The 27,140-nt window shown below is 34.4% G+C and overlaps 1 protein-coding gene across 1 annotated transcript in view; it reads left to right on the forward strand.

Moving 5' to 3' along the window:
- Nucleotides 1-27,140, forward strand: part of MAP4K5 (mitogen-activated protein kinase kinase kinase kinase 5) — a 137,992-nt gene that overhangs the window by 102,933 nt on the left and 7,919 nt on the right. The window contains exons 21-29 of the mRNA XM_082832394.1: nt 154-238; nt 5,439-5,518; nt 5,819-5,879; nt 9,178-9,292; nt 9,667-9,725; nt 12,178-12,281; nt 14,134-14,311; nt 23,079-23,147; nt 25,559-25,651. Coding sequence (XP_082688520.1) covers nt 154-238; nt 5,439-5,518; nt 5,819-5,879; nt 9,178-9,292; nt 9,667-9,725; nt 12,178-12,281; nt 14,134-14,311; nt 23,079-23,147; nt 25,559-25,651 — 844 coding nt within the window. The remainder of the gene's footprint in view (nt 1-153; nt 239-5,438; nt 5,519-5,818; nt 5,880-9,177; nt 9,293-9,666; nt 9,726-12,177; nt 12,282-14,133; nt 14,312-23,078; nt 23,148-25,558; nt 25,652-27,140) is intronic.

Consider the following 27,140-nt stretch of genomic DNA (forward strand, 5'->3'; position numbering starts at 1 on the left):
GTTAAATTATATCAAAATATGAATTTTGTAATGAGACCATAAATATATGCAAATAAGAGTCAGTTTAACATTTCATAATAATCTTAGCTATTTTCTAAGAACGTATAAAGTTATCTAATCAAATAAGTCAACATTTCTTTCTTTATAAATAAGATGGGAGCATGTTTTTCCAAAGTCTTTGACGGCTGTCCTTTGAAAATAAATTGTGCAACATCCTGGATACATCCTGATACAAAAGGTAACATTTCTGAATTTTTATATATATCTCCAACAAAATATTTATTATCAGAAAAGATCCTTATGATCAGTGAACTGAGGGCTTTTTACTTTAAAAGTTCAACTTAGAAACTAAGGAGTGTAGGTATTATACTATTTAGTGTAACAACCTAAATAGGTAAATAGTTTTAGTTTAAGGCATCAGAATTCAAGAGCGAGTATACAGGAACAGTTCCTGCTTAAAGGAGACTAAAGAGACATCACAACTGATTGCAACCATGATTTTGCATTTTCATTTATGTAAAAGGACAATAATACTGAGATGATAATCGCTTTCAGTAAAATCAGGATATTAGAAAATGGTATTGTTTCAGTGTTAATATCCTGATTTTGATCATTGTTGTGTCGTTGTATAAGACCTTTTTATTTTTTTTTAAGAAATGCACACAAATATTTAGGAATAAAGGGGTATCATGCTCATAACTTAAACAGTTCAGAAAATGAAAACAAAAATGTGTGTACAGAGAAAGAAGGATAAAAACAAAAGTAGTAAATGTTAACTTTTTTGTATATGTGTAATCATATGGTGTCTTTTATTTTTTTAGAATTTTATTTATTTTTTATACAGCAGGTTCTTATTAGTTACCTATTTTATACATATTAGTGTATATATGTCAATCCAAATCTCCCAATTCATCACACCGCCACCACCACCCCCACCCGCCACTTTCCCCCCTGGTGTCCATACGTTTGTTCTCTACATCTCTGTTTCTATTTCTGCCCTGCAAACTGGTTTATCTGTACCATTTTTCTAGGTTCCACGTGTATGCATTAATATATATTTGTTTTTCTCTTTCTAACTTACTTCATGCTATATGACAGTCTCTAGATCCATCCACGTCTCTACAGATGACCCAATTTCGTTCCTTTTTATGGCTGAGTAATATTCCATTGTATATGTGTACCACATCCTTATCCATTCATCTGTTGATGGGCATTTAGGTTGCTTCCATGACCTGGCTATTGTAAATAGTGTTGCAATGAACATTGGGGTGCATGTGTCTTTTTGAATTACGGTTTTCTCAGTGTATATGCCCAGTAGTGGGATTGCTGGGTCATATGGTAGTTCTATTTTTAGTTTTGTAAGGAACCTTCATACTATGTTCTCCATAGTGGCTGTATCAATTTACATTCCCACACCCTCTCCATTTCTTGTTTGTAGATTTTGTGATGTTGCCCATTCTAACTGGTGTGAGGTGATACCTCACTGTAGTTTTGATTTGCATTTCTCTAATAATTAATGATTTAGAGCAGCTTTTCATGTGCTTCTTGGCCATCTGTATGGCCATCTGTATGGCCATTTCTTTGGAGAAATGTCTGTTTAGGTCTTCTGCCCATTTTTTGATAGGCTTGCTTGTTTTTTTTAATATTGAGCTGCATGAGCTGTTTATATATTTTGGAGATTAATCCTTTGTCCGTTGATTCATTTGCAAATATTTTCTCCCATTCTGAGGGTTGTCTTTTCATCTTGTTTGTAGTTTCCTTTGCTTTGCAAAAGCTTTTAAGTTACATAGGTCCCATTCATTTATTTTTGGTTTTATTTCCATTACTATAGGAGGTGGATCAAAAAATATCTTGTTGTGATTTATGTCAAAGAGTGGTCTTCCTATGTTTTCCTCTAAGAGTTTTATAGTGTCCGGTCTTACATTTAGGTCTTTAATCCATTTTGAGTTTATTTTTGTGTGGTGTTAAGAGGTGTCCTAATTTCATTCTTTTACACTTAGCTGTCCAGTTTTCCCAGCACCACTTATTAAAGAGACTGTCTTTTCTCCACTGTATATCCTTGCCTCCTTTATCATAGATTAGTTGACCATAGGTGCGTGGATTTATCTTTGGGCTTTCTATCCTGTTCTATTGATCTGTATTTCTGTTTTTGTGCCAGGACCATACTGTCTTGATTACTGTAGCTTTGTAGTATAGTTGAAAGTCACAGAGTTTGATTGCTCCATCTCCTTTTTTTTCCCTCAAGGCTGCTTTGACTATTCAGGGTCTTTTGTGTCTCCATACAAATTTTAAGATTTTTTGTTCTAGTTCTGTAAAAAATGCCATTGGTAATTTGATAGGGATTGCATTGAATCTGTAGATCGCTTTGGGTAGTACAGGCATTTTCACAATATTGATTCTTCCAATCCAAGAACATGGTATATCTCTCCATCTGTTGGTATCATCTTTAATTTCTTTCATCAGTGTCTTATAGTTTTCTGCATACAGGTCTTTTGCCTCCGTAGGTAGGTTTATTCCTAGGTATTTTATTCTTTTTGTTGCAATGGTAAATGCGAGTGTTTCCTTAATTTCTCTTTCAGATTTTTCATCATTAGGGTATAGGAATGCAAGAGATTTCTGTGCACTAATTTTGTATCCTGCAACTTTACCAAATTCACTGATTAGCTCTAGTAGTTTTCTGGTGGCATCTTTAGGATTCTCAATGTATAGTATCATGTCATCTGCAACAGTGACACTTTTACTTCTTCTTTTCCAATTTGTATTCCTTTTATTTCTTTTTCTTCTCTGATTGCCATGGCTAGGACTTCCAAAACTATGCCATGGCTAGGACTTCCAAAACTATGTTGAATAACAGTGGTGAGAGTGGACACCCTTGTCTTGTTCCTGATCTTAGAGGAAATGTTTTCAGTTTTTCACCATTGAGAATGTCTTCTGTGGGTTGGTCGTATATGGCCTTTATTATGTTGAGGTAGGTTCCCTCTATGCCCACTTTCTGAAGAGTTTTTATCATAAATGGGTGTTGAATTTTGTCAAAAGCTTTTTCTGAATCTATTGAGAGATATTATTCTTCAATTTGTTAATATGGTGTATCACATTGATTTGCGTATATTGAAGAATCCTCGCATCTCTGGGATAAATCCCACTTGATCATGGTGTATAATCCTTTTAGTGTGTTGTTGGATTCTGTTTCCTAGTATTTTGTTGAGGATTTTTGCATCTATATTCATCAGTGCATTTGGTCTATAATTTTCTCTTTTTGTAATATCTTTGTCTGGTTTTGGTATCGGTGATGTTGGCCTCATAGAATGAGTTTGGGAGTGTTCCTTCCTCTGCAATTTTTTGGAAGAGTTTGAGAAGGATGGGTGTTAGCTCTTCTCTAAATGTTTGGTAGAATTCACCTATGAAGCCTTCTGGTCTTGGACTTTTGTTTGTTGAAAGATTTTTAATCATAGTTTCAATTTCATTACTTGTGATTAGTCTGTTCATATTTTCTATTTCTTCCTGGTTCAGTCTTAGAAGGTTATACCTTACTAAAAATTTGTCCATTTCTTCCAGGTTGTCCATTTTATTGGCATAGAGTTGCTTGTAGTAGTCTCTTAGGATGCTTTGTATTTCTGCGGTGTCTGTTGTAACTTCTCGTTTTTCATTTCCAATTTTATTGATTTGAGTCCTCTCCCTCTTCTTCTTGATGAACCTGGCTAATAGTTTATCAATTTTGTTAATCTTCTCAAAGAACCAGCTTTTAGTTTTTTTGATCTTTGCTGTTGTTGTCTTTGCTTCTATTTCATTTATTTCTGCTCTGTTCTTTATGATTTCTTTCATTGTACTAACTTTGGGTTTTGTTTGTTCTTCTTTCTCTAGTTCCTTTAGGTGTAAGGTTAGATTGTTTATTTGAGATTTTTGTTGTTTCTTGAGGTAAGCTTGTATTGCTATAAACTTCCCTCTTAGAACTGCTTTTGCTGCATCCCATCAGTTTTGGGTCATCGTGTTTTCTTTGTAATTTGTCTCTAGGGATTTTTTCATTTCCTCTTTGATTTCTTCAGTGATCTTGGGTTATTTAGAGAAATATTGTAGTACAAGAAACTCCTATATACTCAGAATCATCAGTTGTTTCTTTTTTTTACTCCCTCACCATCAGATTATTTATTTATTTGTTTTAGTATAGTTGATTTACAATGTTTTGTTAGTTTCAGATTTACAGCAAAGTGATTCAGTTACTCATATACATATATCTCTTCTTTTTTAGATTCTTTTCTCATAGGTTATCACAGAATATTGTATAGCGTTCTCTGTGCTATACAGTAGGTTCTTGTTGGTTATCTGTCTTATGTACAGTAGTGTGTGTATGTTCATCCTTTTGCCACATTTGTTTTACTCTTTTCTGTCTATATGTGAATTTTTTTCTGAATCACTTCAGAGTGAGTTGTGGACATCATGCTCCTCTTCCCCTTATACTTCAGTTTGTATTTTCTAGGAACAAGAATGATCTGTTACATAATCACAGTACATTTATAAACATTAGGGCGTTTATCATTGATATAATACTGTCTTTTAATCCACAGTCCATATTTAAATTTTATTAATTATCCCAGTAATGTCTTTTATCATCTTCTCCCCCCTTTTTTCCCCAATCCAACGTCCAGTTCAAGTTCATATGTTGGATTTAGCTACCATGCCTTTAGTCTGCTTTAGTCTGGAACAGTTTCTCAACCTTTCTTTCTCTCTTGATCTTACCATTTTGAGGCTGCTTATTTTGTATAATGTCCCTTAATTTGAGTTTGTCTGATGAGTCCTCATGCTTAGATCACGTTATGCATTTTGGGCAGGAATATCAGACAAATGTTTTTGTGCTCTTCTCAGTCCATCATATCAGGAGGCACATGGTATCAGCTTGTCCATATACTAGTGATATTAACACTGACCAGTTGGTTATGGTGGTGGTCACTAGCCTTCTCTTCTGTCAAGTTCCTATTTTTCCCTTTCTAAGTAATTGTGTAATTATTTAATTTCCCAAAGTAATTAACACATAATTAGTGTGAAGACTCACTGAGACTTCATAAATATCCTCTTGCTCATTAGACTTTCACTGACTAGTTTTAGCATCTGTTGACAATCCATTGACATCTATTGACAATTTCCCTTCTTTCTCATTTATTCACTTATGTTTGAATAAATGACATGTAATGAAAATTGTGTTTTAAAAAAGGATTTTATAGTAAGATAAGGCAGAGTTAGTAACAGAAAATATATCTACTTTTAAAAAATAAAGAGTTGGGGAAAGAGGTAAAGAAGGTTGCATGGGTTTTAGAAAATAACTTTTCTTTGGATTGGTGGGTGGCTATCTAACTCTTAATACCACTAAAATATAGGGCCATTATTTTAGTGAATGATTTCGGAAATTGATAGTAAATTCTGGTGATTTGTCTCAACTCTTTTAGATCAGTACATTATTTTTGGAACTGAAGATGGTATTTATACATTGAATCTCAATGAACTACATGAGGCAACGATGGAACAGGTAATTTAGGAGTTTTAACTCAAAAAATTAGTTTGAGTCAATTGAATAAAGTAAATATCTTAATTTTAAAGCAATTTATATGGGCCTCAGTTTTAATTTTTATGATTTAAATATTTAAAGGGGTGAAATTGTACTCTTCACATATTCATGTTGAAAGATTTTTTTCCATAAGGTTTTGGTAATTTACTGAAAGGTAGAAAATACTTATTTTTCTGCTCTTTCAGACTGTTGCAGTTTGGAAGTTAAGGGGTAAGGGAATGAAAATTGGAGAGTTTTAATTACCTTTTTTTTTCTTAATAGTTATTTCCACGGAAATGTACTTGGCTCTATGTCATCAATAATACTTTAATGTCATTGTCAGGTATGTATATGATAAAAATGATATGAAAAATAAACAATGGACAAGCAGAGAAATGTAATTTTAATACACATTATTTTAAAATGTTGTTAATCAGGGTAATTATAATCTAGTTTAGTTAACTTTTGAGACTTGCAGGTATTTTTTACCGTTGTAGAACTGGAAGAAACTTTAAAAAGGAACCTTGTTGTCAGAGCAGTACTTCCCATACCTGCCCAGGAACTACACAGTTGGAGAACATGACAGTGATTGTTCCCTGAGGCCATCCCCTTCTCCACAGTCTCTGTTACTATCACCTCCCTGCCTTCCACTGAGAATCAGCAGTTGAAGGGAAAGAATCAGAGGATCCAGATGCTTCCTTTCTTTGTAATCTTGAGCCAATCACTGTCTCTTGTCTCTCAGCCTCAGTTTTCTTTTTTTTCATAAATTATATCTTCATTTTTTAATTTATTTTTTATTGAAGTATAGTTGGCTTAGTGTCGTGTTAATTTCTGCTGTACAACAAAGTGATTCAGTTATACATATATATACATTCTTTTTCATATTCTTTTCCATTATGGTTTATCACAGGATACTGAATATAGTTTCCTGTGCTATACAGTAGGATCTTGTTGTTTAAACATTCTGTATATAATAGTTTGCATCTGCTAATCCCAAACTCCCAATCCATCCCTCCCCCACTCCCCCTTCCCATTGGCAACCATAAGTCTGTTCTCTATGTCTGTGAGTCTGTTGCTGTTTCGTAGATAGCTTCCTTTGTGTCATATTCTAGATTCCACATATAAGTGATACCATATGGTATTCGTTTTTCTCTTTCTGACTTACTTCACTTTAAGTGTGATAATCTCTAAGTCCATCCATGTTGCTGTGCCCAGTTTTCTTAATTGTAACATAATGATGATGGTAACAATAACAGCCTCACAAGATTGCTGTGAGGATCAAGTGAGATATCCCAAGTACTTAGAAAACTGTGAAGACTTACAGATGCTTGCTGGTAGAATTCATGTTATTCTGGACCACATATTTATTAACGAACTTGGACCAATGCTTTCAAGTCTTATAAATAATCAAATGGGTTCCAGAACAACCTATTCTAATTTTGTTGTTTTCTTTTTTCGTTGTTGTTAGGGGTGGGTGGGTGGTGTTTAGGCTTTTTCCCCTAATTGTTACCTGCCAGAACCTATTTTCTTAGATTTTAGATTTAAGTGGCTACCTAAAGGCTTGCTGCTCGCTTTCATTCTGATAGTAGAGTACAGTTGGCCCTCTGTATCTGCATGCACAGATTCAATTCAAAGATAGAATTTATTTTTAATTCCAGGAAGTTCCGAAAAAACAAAACTTGAATTTGCCAGGCACTGGGTCACTATTTACATGCATTTATATTATATTAGGTATTATACATAATCTAGAGATGATATAAAGTATGTGGAAGAATGGGCATAGGTTATATGCAAGTACGACACCATTTTATATAAGGGACATTTTATATAAGGGACCTCACATTTTGGTATCCGCAGGGGGTCCTAGAACAATACTCTGGTGGGACCACTATACAAGGTAGTTAATTATTTCTCTCTGTTCCTTAATCCTAATGCTATCAACTATTAAAATAGCATTTATCCCTTTCTCCACTTTGAAAAATTATTTTAACATTTCTTAAATTTTTTTCAGTTTTTTTGTTTGATACTCTTTCATGCTCTGTATCTCAATAGATAACGTGATGATTACATCCTAGCTCTTATTTACTGTACTGTCAGGCTTTTCATTATTAAGTGTACCTTTCAGCTACTTATGCTTTAAAGCATCAGTGCTGATATAGTTTTAACTCACTGAAAGATCATTATGAATTGTGGCCTAATTTAAGAAATGCCGTTTTCATAATTTTAAGTATGTGTGTGTGAGTGTGTATAACTTAAACTCGTCTACTAACCATCGCCTAGTAGAGATTCTTCAGGAATTTGTATGTATTTGAGCTGATGACAGTGTTTACAAAGAGCATATTATTTCATTGTCTATAAATGTCTTTTAAAAAACTGGGGTCCTCAAAATATTTAATCTCTTTGATATTGATTATGTTTCCCCCAGTTTTTTAACTTTTGTTTAATAAAATATTAATATATCATATTACTATTATGAAAATAAACTTAAACCCAGATCTGTTTGAATTAACAATTCTGAGTTATATTCATATAGAGTCACTTTCCTCTAACTCTCTTACTGCTTTTATCCCTATTTATACCTGTCTTTGGGAATAAGCTTAAAAGCCACAACAGAGTACATCTTGTATATTTATAAAATAACTACAGAAAGGCAGGGAAAAATTAGCCTATAAATTGGTTCTTTCCAAATGTAGTCAAAATGACCTGTGGAACTGAATGAAGATAGGTAGCAGTGCTCAATAGGAGAAAACATTCCGTTTAAGGGTCTGCATTTCTTTGCATGTGTGCACATACATGCACATGTGTTAGCTGCTTGGGTAGCTAGTTATATATAAAGTGGTGGAGAAAGGAAGGATGGTATAATGTTAGGCAGAATGTTTGCATTTTGAGAAAATACAGAAAATTTTGTTGAGGGTAAAACCATTTTTTTTTCATGTTTTCCAGTAGTAAAATAATAAAATACTATTTGGGGTTGTTATAGTACCATGTCATGTATATAATGAGTCAGAAAATGTTTACCATATATTCCCCTTTTTAATACAGCTGTGGTTTTGATTATATGGAAATTGTAGCTCTATTATCCCATATAAATTACAGGATATAATTGTAGCCCTACTGTATCCTATGATGGTTTGCTTTATTTTTCTTAGTATTTCAGTGTTACCTTTAAGACTTCATTCACAAACAGTTTTTAATCCAAGGTGATGTGGTAGATTATTGATAAATAGGACTATCAGAGAAAGATAATGTGGTATAGTTATATAATTTTCCATGTTGTACTGAAATAATCACATGTACATCATTGTAACTCACTCTGTTGTACAGTGTTTAACAATTTCTTTTCCTATGTTGGCTTCATTAAGGTTTACATATATTCTGCCCAGATCACCTATTAGTCAGAATATATCTAATTTATGTACTGGGAAACAAAATTATCTACTTTGTTAAAACTCATTTTACTTATTATCTTTCAAAATAGTCTTAACTAGGTTTTTTTGTTTGTGTTTTTCTCTGTTTTGCTTGGTTTTTTGAACATGGCTGGACTCATCATTTTAGAAGGTAATTATCTTTTCTTTTGCTTGAAAATAGTATTTCTCTGCTTTAAATAATTCTAATAAAAATAACATGTTTCTCTTTTATAGGAAAAACCTTTCAACTCTACTCTCATAATCTTATAGCTTTGTTTGAACAAGCCAAAAAACCAGGACTAGCTGCCCATATTCAAACTCATAGGTTTCCAGACCGCATACTACCAAGGTACAAAACATTTTGATTCTCCTGGGAGTGAGGGGAATTAGTGTTTATTTTTAAAACAGCCAGTCTTCCTTGCCCACTAAAAAACTTCCTTTGTCTTAATTTTGAAAGGTAGTTTACACTAAAGTAAATGTCATCTAGAATTCAGAAGATCAGTGTCTTGTAACTTGACTGTCCATGTCAATCATCCATAGAAGTTTTATAATATAGATTCCCAGGTCCTGCCTCAGTTCTATAAAATCAGATAGTTTGGGGTCAGAGTTTAAGATGGTGGTTCTTAGAGCTCCTTGACTGGTTCTGATGGAACTGATTCACCCATCACTCACTGTTTGGGAACCACTGCAGTAGAGTACATTTATGTTGTCTTATGTTTTCAGAAAGTTCGCTTTAACAACAAAGATTCCTGATACAAAAGGCTGCCACAAATGTTGCATAGGTGAGTAAATGCTGTTTCTCAAACTGGATGATTAGAACTTTTAACATCTTCAAAATTATCTGTAGAGTCTTATAGTATTAAGTGAAGGAAGGTAGGCTTTATATTTGTTCTAATAAGGAGTTAAGGGGCCATTGAAGCTCAGGAATGTATAGTTGGACATAAAAATGCTTGAAGATAATTGCTCTGATGCTTTCTCAGAGCATAATGTTCCTCGAATTTTTTAACCATAGTCCGTAAGGCTCTATCTCTGCTGATATCCTAGCTTTCATTTGACACTTACCATTTATTTAACAGTTATTGCTTAGTGTTTTATGAACATTATTATTTCAGGAGTTTGGCCAACTATGAAGTTAGAGGGAAGAGTCCACACAAAACCACTCACTTCTGATACCAACTACAGGTTTGGGGAGTTCCCCAAACCACCTTCATGTTCAATAATTCACTAGAAGGACTCACAGAATTCACTGAAAGTGGTTATACTCCGGTTGTGGTTTATTACAGGGAAAGTATATAGATTAAAATCAGCCAAGGGAAGAAGTGCATAGGGCAGAATCCAGGAAAAATGCCAGATGTAGAGCTTCTGTTGTCCTTTCTCCATGGACTAATAGACAGCGTATGGACAGTGTTACTTTTCTGACAGTGATGTGTAACAATACACACAGAGCATTGCCAACTAGGGAAGCTTACTCAGCAACCTCAGTGTCCAGAGTTTTTATTAAGGCTCTATCACATAGGCATGCTTGATTGCCCACATGGCTGATCTCAGTATCCATCCCCTCTGGGGGTCAAGTGATATTGCCTGACCCAAAGCCCCTACCCTAAATTACATGGTTTGTCTTTCTGGCATTACTGTCCCCCACCCTGAGACTATCCAGTGTCGCCAACCCCCACTCTAAATCATATTGTTACAGTATACGTTGACCAAGGTCCCAGGCAAACAAAGACACTCCTGTCAGGCATGACATTCCTGAGGCTTAGACATTAACTCCCAGAAGAGAGGACAAAGACCAGACCTCTTTTGGGGCAAGGTGAAATTCTGTGCTATATAATTATCTTCTCTCACTTAACCCTTAAACAGCTTATGATACTTACGTCACTAGTAGCAGAACCTGGGATCACACCTGGTCTGTGGCTTCAAATTCTGGGCTCCTAACTTTCTGTTTATTATTGTTTAATCAATGAGCCTAAACATTGATCTTCATGCTGCATTAGGTCCACAGCATACTCTCTAGTTATAAGCAGATTTCACAAGCATTTTTCTAGGGAGATGCATGTCCATTTCTGTTATCAGATTCCCAGTATCTCTGACTCGGGAAAGGTCTCGATGCTTACAATCTGAGGTATAACTCATAAATATCTTAAGACAGAGCTTACTGCAAATAACTACTCTTATAATTAAAACATTACTGTTGATGGGAATCAAATTGGGGAGAAGGAAAGACCAATGTGAATTTCTATAGATTTGAGTCAAGGAAGTTACATCTTTATTAAGTTGTAAAATAATTAATTATTTTCATCTTGTCTTAAGTAGACAGCTGTAAACTACTATACCAAAAATGGAATCATAGGACTTCCCTGGTGGCACAGTGGTTAAGAATCTGCCTGCCAGTGCAGGGGACACAGATTTGATCCCTGGTCTGGGAAGATTCCACATGCCACGGAGTAACTAAGCCCGTACACCACAACTACTGAGCCTGCGCTTTAGAGCCCCTGAATCACAACTACTGAGCCCGCGCACCACAATCACTGAAGCCCACATGCCTAAAGCCCATGCTCCACAAGGGAAGCCACCGCAATAAGACCGTGCACCGCAACAAAGGGTAGCCCCCGCTCACTGCAACTAGAGAAAAGCCCCTGCACAGCAGTGAAGACCTAATGCAGCCAAAAATAAATAAATAATTTTTTTTTTTTTTTTAATGGAATGATAGATTTCAGTTGCCTTCTAGACCTTCTTATTCACTAGACCTAGAATTCACTCTTTTGGTCCATTTACTTAAGCAGCTCTTTAGATTGTAAAATAGTTTAGGTGTTTTGGTGCTTAAAATACTGTTTTTATGTTTAAGAACCTAGTATATTAAAGATGTTTAGAAGTAAATGTACACAATTAAAATTGAGATAAGAGAGTGAAAAGGAAAGGGTATAACATAGCCAAAGGAAAAAGATATCATCTTTCTTTACTTTCTGCACTCTTATCATCCTAGTGAACAGAAACAATAATTATCCTTTATCACCTAAATTAACAGTTCAAATGATTATTCTTCCATTCATAGTTTGGTATCAGTGGCAGGCCACATTTAATTGGTTTTTCCTATGTATAACCACTGCCTTTATACAGAAAGCTGGGTTAGGTTTTAGGTGAGTATAACTTAGTAATTGCTTTTAGCTAAACTTTGTTTTTATATAAAAATATTCAGTGTTCTGGGTGTGTCTGTTTTGTTTTGTTTCTTTCCAGTCAGAAACCCTTACACAGGACATAAATACCTCTGTGGAGCTTTACAGTCTGGAATTGTTTTACTTCAGTGGTATGAGCCAATGCAGAAATTCATGTTAATAAAGGTATATGTTACTTTGTTTACATTTTTTTAATTTAGAAAACACTAATGTATAACTGAGCCTGAAATTATAAGACCCCAATGCTACCATCTAGGGTTAGCATGTTTATAGTTATTTATAGGTGTTTATTGGGTTTAGGGATTTTTGTGTTCTTAAGATTTTATCTTTAACTTGTGTTAATAAACTTCCAGAAATATCACAGCCATAAAGAAGAATATGGCCAAGTCTCTAAAACATATTTTTATGGAAAACTGATTCTTACCATGATATTTAAAGGTAGTCCTTTTTTTAATTGAAGTATTATGATATCGTATTAGTTTCAGTTATACAGCAAAGTATTCAGTTATTTCATATTTTCCATTATAGGTTATTAAAAGATATTAAATATAGTTCCCTGTGTTATACAGTAAATCCTTGTTCCTTATCTATTTTATGTATAGTAGTTTGTTAATCCCATACTTCTTATTTATCCCTCCCCCACCCCCTCTCCTATTTGTTTTCTGTCTGTGAGTTTGTTTCTGTTTCGTGTATATATTCATTTATATTATTTTTTAGATTCCACATATAAATGATATATAGTATTTGTCTTTGTCTGACTTCACTAAGCATAGTATTCTCTAGGTCCATCCATGTTTCTGCAAATGGCAATATTTCATTCCTTTTATGGCTGAATAATATTCCTCTGTGTGTGTGTGTGTGTGTGTGTGTGTGTGTGTGGGTATCAATCACATTTTCTTATGCCAATCATCTATTGATGGGCACTTGGATTGTTTCTGATCTTGGCTGTTGTAAATAGTGCCGCTGTGAACGGCATGGGGTGCGTGTATCTTTTCAAATTAGAGTTTCATCTTTTCTGGATATATGCCCAGGAGTGAGATTGCTGGATCATATGTTAGCTCTGTTTTTAGTTTTTTAAGGAACCTCCATACTGTTCTCCACAGTGGCTGCACCAATTTATATCCCCACGAACAGTGTAGGAGGATACCCTTTGCTCCACACCCTTTCTAGCATTTATTATTTATAGACTCTTTAGTGATGGCCATTTTGACTGTTGTGAGGTGGTACCTCATTGCAGTTTTGATTTGCGTTTCTCTAATAATTAGTGATGTTGAACAACTGTTCATGTGCCTGTTAGACATCTGTATGTCTTCTTTGGGAAAATGTCTATTTAGGTGTTCTGCCCATTTTTTGATTTGGTTGTTTTTTTGATACTGAGTTATATGAGCTGTTTGTATATTTTGGAAATTAACCCCTTGTCAGTTGCATCATTTGCAAATATTTTGTCCCATTCTGGACGTTTTCTTTGTTTTGTTTATGGTTTCCTTTGCTGTGCAAAAAGCTTTTAAGTTTGATTACATCCCATTTGTTTATTTTTGCTTATTTATTTTTATTTTTTTGCCTTGGCAGACTGATCTAAGAAAATATTGCTATGATTTTTGTCAAAGAATGTTTTGCCTGTGTTCTCTTCTAAGAGTTTTATGGTGCTATATCTTATATTTAAGTCTTTAAACCATTTTGAGTTTATTATTGTATATGATGTGAGGGAGTGTTCTAACTTCATTGATTTACATGAGGCTGTCCAGCTTTCCTAACACTGCTTGTTGAAGAGACTGTCTTTCCTCCATTGTATATTCTTTTCTCCTTTGTTGTAGATTAATTAATCATAGGTGTATGGGTTTACTTCTAGGCTCTCTATTCTGTTCCATTGATCTATATGTCTGTTTTTGTGCTGATAAGAGGTAGTCGTTTTTTAGATTTAGATCAATTAAGAAAATGAAAGCCTTTCTGTTGAATTTATTCAACAATATGAATGAGGAGATTGTTTCTAAATTATACATCTGTTTATTTTTTGCAGCACTTTGATTTTCCTTTGCCAAGTCCTTTGAATGTTTTTGAAATGCTGGTAATACCAGAACAGGAATACCCTATGGTCTGTGTAGCTATTAGCAAGGGCACCGAATTAAATCAGGTAGTTCAGTTTGAGACAATCAATTTGAACTCTGCATCTTCATGGTTTACAGAAATTGGTGGAGGTAAGTGTTTTTTATTTTATGTTAAAATATTGATGCTTTTGCCTGCAAAAGAAGCAGAATAGGTTCAACCTGCGTGGGCTCTTTCAAATAAAGATTCAGAACATAGTTTCCCAAGTAAGCCCAGAGGATCATGTACATATAGTTTATGATCTCTATTTGCCTGAGGCAATTTGATACAAAGTATTTTACCAAGGAAAATTTTAATGAGTCCTGACATTTAAAAGTCTTAGTTGTTATCAGTTAATCTTTGGACTTACTAAATAATTAAGTTTTCTAAGATACTTTTCAAATTTTATCAGCTTCTCAAGCAAAGAAATAACATTTTTTTTCCTATCGGTTCTTTCCCCCCACACTTCTTAAAATCATTGAGTTCTGGTACTTTTCATACTGGAATAGAAACTTCTCATGTGTGGCCTCCAAGCTTTACCATTTAAAGATACAGGAAAATATCTCTTGCATTTTCTGAGAATGGTTTGTTAGCCTAGGATTTTATCAAACATATCTCAGTGAAAACTCTGAAAAGGTTGAGAAGTTTATTTTCAAACTTTAAAATTGGAACAAATCAATCAAGAATTCATGTCAAGGGAATTCCCTGGTGCTGCAGTGGTTAAGAATCCACCTTCCAATGTAGGGGACAAGGGTTCAATCCCTGGTCAGGGAACTAGATCCCACATGCATGCTGCAACTAAGACTTCACGTGCCACAACTAAGGAGCCCATGAGCCACAGCTAAGGAGCCCGCTGGCCGCAACTAAGGAGCCCACGAGCTGCAGATAAGCCTGTGAGCCACAACTAAGGAGCCTGCCTGCTGCAACTAAGACCCAGCGCAACCAAAATAAATAAATAAAGTTTTAAATTTTTAAAAATAAAATATTAAAGAATTCATGTTAAAAAATAAGTAAAATGAAGAAGATCTTCTTTTTGCCAGTTTACTGTTTTTGTCGTGCTAGTGTATTGTCAGCCAGATTTATCAAGCCATTTTTATGTATGAAGTCAAGTAAGCTTTAGTTATAACTTATTTCTGACCACTGTTACATTCTTTATCACCTCGAGAAGAAGTCTGTTAACAAGTATTATAAGTTTGAAGGTTCTTATTAAATATCTTTGGCTTTTGATCATTTATAGGCTAAATTATAAGAACTCTTTTATAAAACCCAGCTACTTAAGTTAATGTAGAACTGCACTAATATCATTTTCAGAATCAGTAGTAAATGTTTAACAATAGACTCTTGGGTGCAGAGAAGCCTGGTTTGTAGCAGTTGCCTATTTCTGTGGTATAATACTCCCACCACAGCCAATTTCAGACTACCAACTTGATGTCATCTGGCTTGCAAAATCTCTGAAAATTTAGCAGTCCAGTACAAGCCAGTTCCAGCATGCCCTGGACTAATATCACTGTCTTTGTAGACCAAATCATAATTTCCAGTAGAATAAAATAGGAATGTATTCTTTTACCCTCCCACCCCACCTGCACCCACCTTTCTTTCTAATAATGTTTTTGGTTGAGGTAGATGCATATCTTCCTGGTATAGCTAACAGAAAGGTGGAAATGACATTTATTATGAAATATAAACAGCCCAAATAGAAACGTGTTCCTATCATGTAATTATTGCTAAAAAGAAGAGTTTTGGGTCAGTTTATTTAAAAACCAAGATCATGTTTGACAGACAGCCCCAACTTGTTTGTATTGGTTAGTATATAATAATAGTGTAGAGAAAGTCATTTCATATGATTATTTAATGTGAGTTTTCAAACTACTATCTTCTGTATGATGTATTAGGAGGTTACATTGCTTAAGGCTGGGCATTCAGTGAGTCCTCTTGTGAATTTGCAGGGTTGAGGGTTGAGGGGTTTTTGTTGTTTGTTTTGTTTTTTTAATGAGGCAAACTGTTCTACCCACTTTTAACAATGTCTAGGCTAAAATTAAGGCAGACCCAAAATTACTACCTAAGGAGAGCCAGGACTCTGAGGGTAAACATTCAAATCACCCTAAAGCAGAGACTGCCTTTATTAGGCTTTTCCATATTCACAAATGATTGCTAAACTATCTCCCAGGTATGTTGATTGTTGAGGCCATGCCTTGAACTGGCAACAGCTGTAACAATTAAAATGAACACCTATTCCAAGACTCTTTTAGTCGTAGTTTGATGTATTACTGCAGTATCCTTTTCTCCAAGGGATGGTGCTTAGCACTTACCAGCACTCAATAAATATTGAATAAATGCACGAACATACCTTTACTGAGAAGAGCTATTTTTTGGAATGTTGCCAAAGGACAACAGTTACCAATTCTGTACATCTGGATTCTTCACTATATATGAACTTTGGGAGGTCCACCAAAACCCAGAATAATAATTGTGTTTATGCTCAGATGTGCAGTTTTTAAGGGAGAGGATCTATGAGTGTCCCAAAGAGATGTAGTTAAGAATGACTGCTGAGATTACAATGGCAAACGATGAGTGGGAAGTAAATAAATAGAGACAGCAAATGTGGACATTTTTTGATAGCTTGAGTGGGAAGAACAAGAGAAAAATGTTAGCTGAAATAAAAAGAGAAATTTTTGAAGTGCAGTTTGCAGGATCTTAGTTCCCTGACCAAGGATCAAACCCTGGCCCCTGGCAGTGAGAATACTGAGTCCTAACCACTGGTCTGCCCTGGAATTCCCAAGTGTGTCATGAACACAAGACATAAAGTATATTCATAAGAAGCTTCAAGAGAAGCAAGAAGAACTACAATCCTGCAGCCTGTGGATCAAAAACCACATTCACAGAAAGAGAGACAAGAGGAAAAGGCAGAGGGCTATGTACCAGATGAAGGAACAAGATAAAACCCCAGAAAAACAACTAAATGAAGTGGAGATAGGCAACCTCCCAGAAAAAGAATTCAAAATAATGATAGTGAAGATGATCCAGGACCTCGGAAAAAGAATGGAGGCAAAGATCGAGAAGATGCAAGAAATATTTAACAAACACTAGAAGAATTAAAGAACAAACAAACAGAGATGAACAATACAATAACTGAAATGAAAATTACACTGAAAGGAATCAGTAGCAGAATGACTGAAGCAGAAGAACAGATAAGTGACCTGGAAGACAGAATGGTGGAATTCACTGCCACGGAACAGAATAAAGAGAAAAGAATGAGAAGAAATGAAGACAGCCTAAGAGACCTCTGGGACAACATTAAACTCAACAACATTCGCATTATAGGGGTCCCAGAAGGAGAAAAGAGAGAGAAAGGACCAGAGAAAATATTTGAAGAGATTATAGCCAAAAACTTCCCTAACATGGAAAACAAAATAGCCACCCAAGTCCAGGAACTGCAGAGAGTCCCATGCAGGATAAACCCAAGGAGAAACACACCGAGACACATAGTAATCAAATTGGCAAAAATTAAAGACAAAAATTATTGAAAGCAGCAAGGGAAAAACGACAAATAGCATGCAAGGGAACTCCCATAAGGTTAATAGCTGATTTCTCAGCAGAAACTACAAGCCAGAAAGGAATGGCATGATATACTTAACGTGATGAAAGGGAAGAACCTAAAACCAAGATTACTCTACCCAGCAAGGATCTCATTCAGATTCGAAGGAGAAATCAAAAGCTTTACAGACAAGCAAAAGCTAAGAATTCACCACCACCAAACCAGCTCTACAACAAATGCTAAAGGAATTTCTCTAAGTGGGAAACAAAAGAGAAGAAAAGGACCTACAAAAACAAACCCAAAACAATTAAGAAAATGGTCACAGGAACATACATATCAATAATTACCTTAAACGTGAATGGATTATATGCTCCAACCAAAAGGCACAGGCTTGCTGAATAGATACAAAAATAAGATATATAGATATAGATATAGATATAGATATAGATATGCTGTCTACAAGAGACCCACTTCAGACCTAGGGACACATACAGACTGAAAGTGAGGAGATGGAAAAAGATATTCCATGCAAATGGAAATCAAAAGAAAGCTGGAGTAGCAATACTCATATCAGATAAAATAGACTTTAAAAGAAAGAATGTTACAGGAGACAAGGAAGGACGCTACATAATGATCAAGGGATCAATCCAAGAAGATATGACAATTATATATGCACCCACCATAGGAGCACCACAATACATAAGGCAACTGCTAACAGCTATAAAAGAGGAAATCGACAGTAACACAATAATAGTGGGGGACTTTAACACCTCACTTACACCAATGGACAGATCATCCAAACAGAAAATTAATAAGGAAACACAAGCTTTAAATGACACAAGGGACCAGATAGATTTAATTGATATTTATAGGACATTCCATCCAAAAACAGGAGATTACACTTCCGTCTCCAGTGCACACGGAACATTCTCCAGGATAGATCACATCTTGGGTCACAAATCAAGCCTCAGTAAATTTAAGAAAACTGAAATCATATCAGCCATCTTTTCTGACCACAACGCTATGATATTAGACATGAGTTACAGGGGAAAAAATGTAAAAAACATGAACACATGGAGGCTAAACAATACGTTACTAAATAACCAAGAGATCACTGAAGAAATCAAGGAGCAAATAAAAAATACCTAGAGACAAATGACAAGGAAAACACAATGATCCAAAACCTATGGGATGCAGCAAAAGCAGTTCTAAGAGGGAAGTTTATAGCTATACAAGCCTACCTCAAGAAACGAAAAATCTCAAATAAACAATCTAACCTTACACCTAAGGGAACTAGAGAAAGAAGAACAAACAAAACCCAAAGTTAGCAGAAGGAAAGAAATCATAAAGATTAGAGCTGAAATAAATGAAATAGAAACAAAGAAAACAATAGCAAAGATCAATAAAACTAAAAGCTGGTTCTTTGAGAAGATAAACAAAATTGATAAACCATTAGCCAGACTCATCAAGAAAAAGAGGGAGAGGACTCAAATCAATAAAATTAGAAATGAAAAGGGAGAAGTTACAACAGACACCGCAGAAATACAAAGCATCCTAAGAGACTACTACAAGCAACTCTATGCCAATAAAATGGACAACCTGGTAGAAATGGACAAATTCTTAGAAAGGTATAACCTTCCAAGACTGAACCAGGAAGAAATAGAAATAATGAACAGACCAATCACAAGTAATGAAATTGAAACTGTGATTAAAAATCTTCCAACAAACAAAAGTCCAGGACCAGATGGCTTCATAGGTGAGTTCTGTCAAACATTTAGAGAAGAGCTAACTCCCATCCTTCTCAAACTCTTCCAAAAAATTGCAGAGGAAGGAGCACTCCCAAACTCATTCTATGAGGCCACCATTATCCTGATACCAAAACCAGACAAAGATATTACAAAAAAAAAATTATAGACCAATGTAACTGATGAGTGTAGATGCAAAAATCCCCAACAAAATACTAGCAAACAGAATCTAACAACACATTAAAAGGATCATACACCATGATCAAGTGGGATTTATCCCAGGGATGCAAGGATTCTTTAATATACGCAAATCAATCAATGTGATACACCATATTAACAAATTGAAGAATAAAAACCATATTATCATCTCAATAGATGCAGAAAAAGCTTTTGACAAAATTCAACACCCATTTATGATAAAAACTCTCCAGAAAGTGGGCATAGAGGGAGCCAACCTCAACATAATTAAACCCATATATGACAAACCCACAGCAAACATCATTCTCAATGGCGAAAAATTGAAAGCATTTCCTCTAAGAACAGGAACAAGACAAGGATGTCCACTCTCACCACTGTTTTATTCAACATAGCTTTGGAAGTCCTAGCCACAGCAATCAGAGAAGAAAAAGAAATAAAAGGAATACAAATTAGAAAAGAAGAAGTACAACTGTCACTGTTTGCAGATGACATGATATTATACGTAGAGAATCCTAAAAATGCCACCAGAAAACTACTAGAGCTAATCAATGAATTTGGTAAAGTTACAGGATACAAAATTAATGCACAGAAATCTCTTGCATTTCTATACACTAATGATGAAAAATCTGAAAGAGAAATTAAGGAAACACTCGCATTTACCATTGCAACAGATAGAACAAAATACCTAGGAATAAACCTACCTAGGGAGACAAAAGGCCTGTATGCAGAAAACTATAAGACACTGATGAAAGAAATTAAAGATGATACCATCAGATGGAGAGATATACCATGTTCTTGAATTGGAAGAATCAATATTGTGAAAATGCCTATACTGCCCAAAGCGATCTACAGATTCAATGCAATCCCTATCAAATTACCAATGGTATTTTTTACAGGACTAGAACAAAAAATCTTAAAATTTGTATGGAGACACAAAAGACCCTGAATAGTCAAAGCAGTCTTGAGGGAAAAAAAACGGAGCTGGAGGAATCAGACTCCCTGACTTCAGACTATACTACACAGCTACAGTAATCAAGACAATATGGTGCTGGCACAAAAACAGAAACATAGATCAATGGAACAAGATAGAAAGCCCAGAGATAAACCCATGCACCTATGGTCAACTAATCTATGACAGAGGAGGCAAGGATATACAATGGAGAAAAGATAGTCTCTTCAATAAGTGGTGCTGGGAAAACTGGACAGCTACATGTAAAAGAATGAAATTAGAACCCTCCTTAACACCATACACAAAAAGAAACTCAAAATGGATTAAAGACCTAAGTGTAAGGCCAGACACTATAAAACTCTTAGAGGAAAACATAGGAAGAACACTCTTTGACATAAATCACAGCAAGATCTTTTTTTGATCCACCTCCTAGAGTAAGGGAAATAAAAACAAAAATAAACAAATGGGACCTAATGAAACTTAAAAGCTTTTGCACAGCAAAGGAAACCATAAGACGAAAAGACAACCCTCAGAATGGGAGAAAATATTTGCAAATGAATCAACAAAGGATTAATCTCCAAAATATATAAACAGCTCATGCAGCTCAATATTAAAGAAACAAAAAACCCAATCCAAAAATGGGCAGAAGACCTAAATAGACATTTCTCCAAAGAAGACATACAGATAGCCAAGAAGCACATGAAAAGCTGTTTAACATCACTAATTATTAGAGAAATGCAAATCAAAACTACAGTGAGGTATCACCTCACACCAGTTAGAACGAGCATCCTCAGAAAATCTACAAACAACAAATGCTGGAGAGGGTGTGGAGAAAAGCAAACCCTCTGGCACTGTTGGTGGGAATGTAAATTGATAGAGCCACTCTGGTGAACAGTATGGAGGTTCCTTAAAAAGCTAAAAATAGAATTATCATATGATCCAGCAATCCCACTACTGGGCATATACCCAGAGAAAACCATAATTCAAAAAGACACATGCACCCCAATGTTCATTGCAGCAGTATTTACAATAACCAGGTCATGGAAGCAACCTAAATGCCTGTCGACAGACAAATGGTTGAAGAAAGTGTGGTACATATATACAATGGAATATTACTCAGCCATAAAATGGAACGAAATTGAGTCATTTGTTGAGACGTGGATGGATCTAGAGACTGTCATACAGAGTGAAGTAAGAAAAACAAATACCACATATTAACGCATGTATGTGGAACCTAGAAAAATGGTACAGATGAGCCGGTTTGCAGGGCAGAAGTTGAGACGCAGATGTAGAGAACAAACGTATGGACACCAAGAGGGGAAAGCCACGGGGGGGTGGGGATGGTGGTGTTATGAATTGGGTGATTGGGATTGACATGTATACACTAATGTGTATAAAATTGATGACTAATAAGAACCTGCTGTATAAAAAAATAAAATTGAAAAATTGTTAAAAAAGCTTCAAGAGGATTGACATATACACATTACTATATATAAAATAGATAACTAATAAGAATCTATAGCACAGGGAACTCAGTACTCTTTAATGACCTATGTGGGAATAGAATCTAAAAAAGAGTGGATATTTGTATATGTATAACTGATTCACTTTGCTGTAGAGCAGAAACTAACACAACATTTTAAATCAACTATAGTCCAATAAAAGTTAATTTAAAAAAAAAAGAATGACTGCTCTTAAATTATCTAAAATGTTTTCTTAGCTTCATCTAGACCATTCACACCATCTGAGTGGCTAAAATAAATTGTTTTACCGAAAATGTTCTACAAAAATGTCAAGACTTCTATTAGCAGATGTTAAGAGAAGTAGCACTGAATATCAGCAAAGTGATGAAAGTTGCTTCCTGCAAAGATGTTGTTGACATTATTGTTCATTATGCTAACCTGATGTCCTGTTAATACAGGAACTCCTCCCTACGTGCGTACACCCCCACACACACACCATCCCCCCCCCAAGTACCAGGAAAGTTTCTCTCTAATAGTTTCGTTAATCCTTTTGCTTTTTCTGAATTACTGACTTATTTTTATCTCAGGGACGCTGTGATGCACGTAACTGATCTTGTTTTCATCTTCCCATTGGCTACTGCAAAATGCAAAGCAAAATCTAGTCACTGTATATAGCCTGCATCTTACTTTCTTCCCCATATTTACCGTTTGCTTCATTTTATTTTTGTAACTCATCTTTCTAGAACTAGCAGAGGTATTAACTAAATGTAATATTGAGCCTTTCTCAGCTCAGTTAGCCTTGCATAGGACTTTGTTCTTTTAAATTGACTTACATACAGTTTTTGACAAGACAATTACAAAATGTAATTTCTGTGTTTATTTCAAAGGCTAGTTTAAAATCACAGAAGAAAATCATAATTTGTGTTTCTTTTCTAAGTTCTAGTTTTTAATGCATGTTATATAACTGTAACCTTGTTTTTTTTCCCCAAGGCAGCCAACAGTTAGATTCCATTCATGTAACACAATTGGAGAGAGATACTGTTTTAGTGTGTTTAGACAGTAAGTATTATTTTAAAGTTTATTCTAAGTATACTACTTGATATAACATACCTTTTCATGGAATTGATTCTAATAGAATCAGTAAAGTAGATTTGCAGTTTTCCACCTTAAGTGGCATTGTTTTATTGATGAAAAACGTAAATTGGCTACAGATGTAGTAACTAATTGATCTGTTTGTCAGACTGTCCTCTGTGACCTTTCTCTTTATTCTGTTTGGCCTACTTGGGAACATTACAGTCAGCCCTCTGTATCTGTAGGTTCCACATCCTCTATTCAGCCAACCATGGATTGAAAATATTTAGAAAAAAAAATTCCAGAAAGCTCAAAAAAGCAAACCTGAATTTGCAAGTGCCTGGCAACTATTTATATAGCTTTTGTGTTGTATTAGGTATTATAAGTAATCTAGGATCTACTGTGTAGCACAGGTAACTATACTCAATATTATGTAATAACCTATAAGGGAAAAAAAGAATCTAAAAAAAACTATATCTACATATATATACACACACATATGTATAACTGAATCGCTGTGCTATACACCTGAAACTTATACGATATTGTAAATCAACTATATTTCAATAAAAATATTTTTTAAAATTAAAGTCTATGGGAGGTTGTGTGTAGGTTATATGCAAACACTAGGCCATTTCATATAAGGCACTTGAGCATCCATGGACTTTGGTCTCCGTGAGGGGTACTGGAACCAATTCCCCATGGATACTGAGGGACAACTGTATTAGAATAGTTTGCCATAACCTTGGGGTAAAATTCTGTATAAAATTATTCTGTATAAAATTCTGTATAATTCATTGTAATTAATGAAAAAATAGGTGGTTATACTAATTTGGTCACTTGTAGTCATATAACATGAACTTTTGGAATCATGTCAGTGCGATATTCTAATGCACAAATAGATTTGACACCTTTACCTGCTAGTAGTGATTCTTTTGATGCAGCGAGAGGTGTTACTGATAGATGTGTGTTGTACTGTATATGCAGTGGAAGAGACAGAAAAACTTTAACAACAGGTGTTTTCAATTTTGCAAACAAAGCACTCTAATTCTTAAAATCCTCCTTTAATGCAATGAATCCTGCAAGTGAAATTCACCCAGACTTGGCATTATATTTGAAATTTGGCAATATTTGCTGTGGTTTGATTCATTCCAATATTTTAAAATTACTAGACCTGCCCATAGATGTTTAGGGTTATTTTTAAAATTGTTCCACTACTTAATTTACCTGTATTTTTGTCTTAATTTCTATTCTCTAAAGTGTTCCCTAGTGGATTTGCCTTATAGAATCATAAAGATCATCTAATATTATAGATAAGTAAACCAAACCCCAGAGTGTTTCATTTGCCCATTATCCCTTAAGTATTTTTGATTCTTTGAATACTGATAAGATTGGCATGTTGTTTGGTTACTCCTAAGTGAATTTGATAAATTATTTTTTACCCAAACAAGTAGAAGACTCAGTACTAATTAATGAAATAAACAGATGATCAGAATTTAATTGTAGTAGTATTGAACCTTTAACATTAAATGCCTAAATACCTTCTGAGTCAAACAAGGAAAATAAATTGTACTTAGTTTTCATTTTGTTGATTTATGTATTTTTTAAAAAATTTTTTAAACCTTTGATTAATTAGGACTTCCATTTCCCAGCTATTCATGGTAAATGGAAAGTTGACTTTCTTCAGTTGTTCTTTTTTTCTTAGGGGAGCAGTGTAACACTTCGAAAATTGTCAACTCTATGGTATAAATCAGTTTTACTAAGCAGCAATGGAGATAGGTGTGTGTAATCACGATAGGTGTGTAATCACAAATAATGGTAGACAGATGAGAAAGTATTGCAGAGTGAAGATATCTTCCAAGTCAGAGCTAAGATGGTTAAATTAAAAAACAAATGGACAAAAGGGAAATAGAAATATTCACATATACTGTCTATCCCAGAGTTTACTTATAAAGAAATTCTGACTTTTGAGAGTACTATTTTTTCCTCCCTTGTACTTCTGTAGAATATTAGTTACATACTAAAGTTAAGAATTACTGCAAATATTACTTATCATATGTTATGTAATTTGTAAGGGGGAAAAAACCAACTCTTATTGCTGAATATTTAGGCACCAAGTTAACCACTATTAAAGAAACACTTCACTTTTTAAAAAATGAGAACGTAAGTGTTCAATATAAACTATGAAAAAAAAATACTGGTGGAATTGCCATTTACAACGGAGGCCTCACTCTTATAGAATCTATCAGTGACAGTTTTTCACTGGGCATACTTGAATCAAGAGAAATAATTGAACTTTATTAATATTGTTATATATCCATGTAAAATCCACTTATCAAGTTACATTTATTTTAGCAAATCTGCATTTCCAGTCTTGACTTGTTTTTTCTTTTTTTAAGAATTTGTAAAAATTGTAAATCTACAAGGAAAACTAAAATCAAGTAAGAAACTGGCCTCTGAGCTAAGTTTTGATTTTCGCATTGAATCTGTAGGTAAGTCTCCTTTTATTAATAATGCATTTAGAGTACTTGGTTTTTTGTTCATTCTATACTTAGGGTTATCTAGACCAGCACTGTCTCATAGAAGTTTCTTTGATATAGAAATGTTCTCTGTGTTCTTAAATACAGTAGTCATTAACCACACTTGTTAAGTACTTGAAACATGGCTAGTGCTACATTTAAATTTTTTTTATTTTAATTAATTTAAATTTTGATGTAAATAGCCACACAGGGCTAGTTACTATAATATTAGACAGTGCAGGTCTGGACCATAATAAATCTTTTATTGTCGTTTCTTGAATATTTAAAACATGAAATCATTTCTTCTATTCATTGTTCCCTTTGCTGCATCAAGTGAATTATACTTCTTCCAATTCTTTCCAAATCATGAAGGTATTTGTGTGATGTGATTAACAATGTTAGATATGCTAGAATTCTTTGCCGTGTAAGATTCTGGTTGGTGTGTGTTGATGGTTTTTGCTTTTAGGTCTATTTAAATATAAATACTTTCCCACAGAATCTGGAAAATACTATGCCATTTGAATTTGCTTCCTTGTCAATGAGTGTTTTACTCTGTAATATCATTGGTATTATGATAAAAATTATTATTGTTTGCATCCTCACTGATTATATGTCAGTAAGTATTTTCCTCAAGGGTGATAGAACTTATGAAAAAATACTGTGGGTGGAAACATTTTGAACAATTCATGATATGGTTCTACTTTAAGTCAAAAACAGTTAAAACAAAATTGGTGATTTTTATTTGGGCTGTAAAAAATATGTGTATTTTATAATTAAATGTATATACTTTTAAAAATGTGTTTCTCACTGTTTAGAAAGTTTTCTGTTGATTTTTTAAAAATTTAATGGTTTCTCAAGTGGAGTTTTGCCCTGTTGCAAAGAACATTCATCCCTCTGGGTAACCCTCTTACATAGGAATAATTTGCTTATGATTGGAAATTTTATTCAAGCAGAAAACCTAAACTTTCTGTAGATGCCATGACAAAAGGCATTTTGGAAATATTTTCTTCTTTTACTCCTTTGTATGCTGGCTGTTGCATGCCAGTTTCTAAGATTTAATATTTTCAAGAGATTCCAATATACAGATCTTTAGGTCCTCTTAATTTTAACTGAAACACACTAGTACCTCAAGTTTTTCATATATGCCAAATTTTTTAGGATATTTTCGTTCTACAAAAGTTTGTTCCTCCTAGGCTACCATCTCTTCTTTCCAGTGAACTTTGGAATAATTTCAAGGATCCTCCTGGGTAAAAAGAGTCCCTTTAAGTCACCTTTAAAAACAAAGCCAGTACTACCTGTTTTTTAATTTCATGGCTAGTGAAGCTTGTATGATTGGTTATTGTAAAATACTTTAATGTTTATTGAGCTAAATTATGTTTCCAGAACATTCTTATGTTAACTTTTTACAGAGTCAATATTCTAGTAAGAAATATAATAAATTTCAATCACTTTCTCCCATCAT

Source organism: Leucopleurus acutus (assembly GCF_964270905.1).
Source record: "Leucopleurus acutus genome assembly, chromosome: 1".
NCBI lineage: Eukaryota > Metazoa > Chordata > Mammalia > Artiodactyla > Delphinidae > Leucopleurus > Leucopleurus acutus.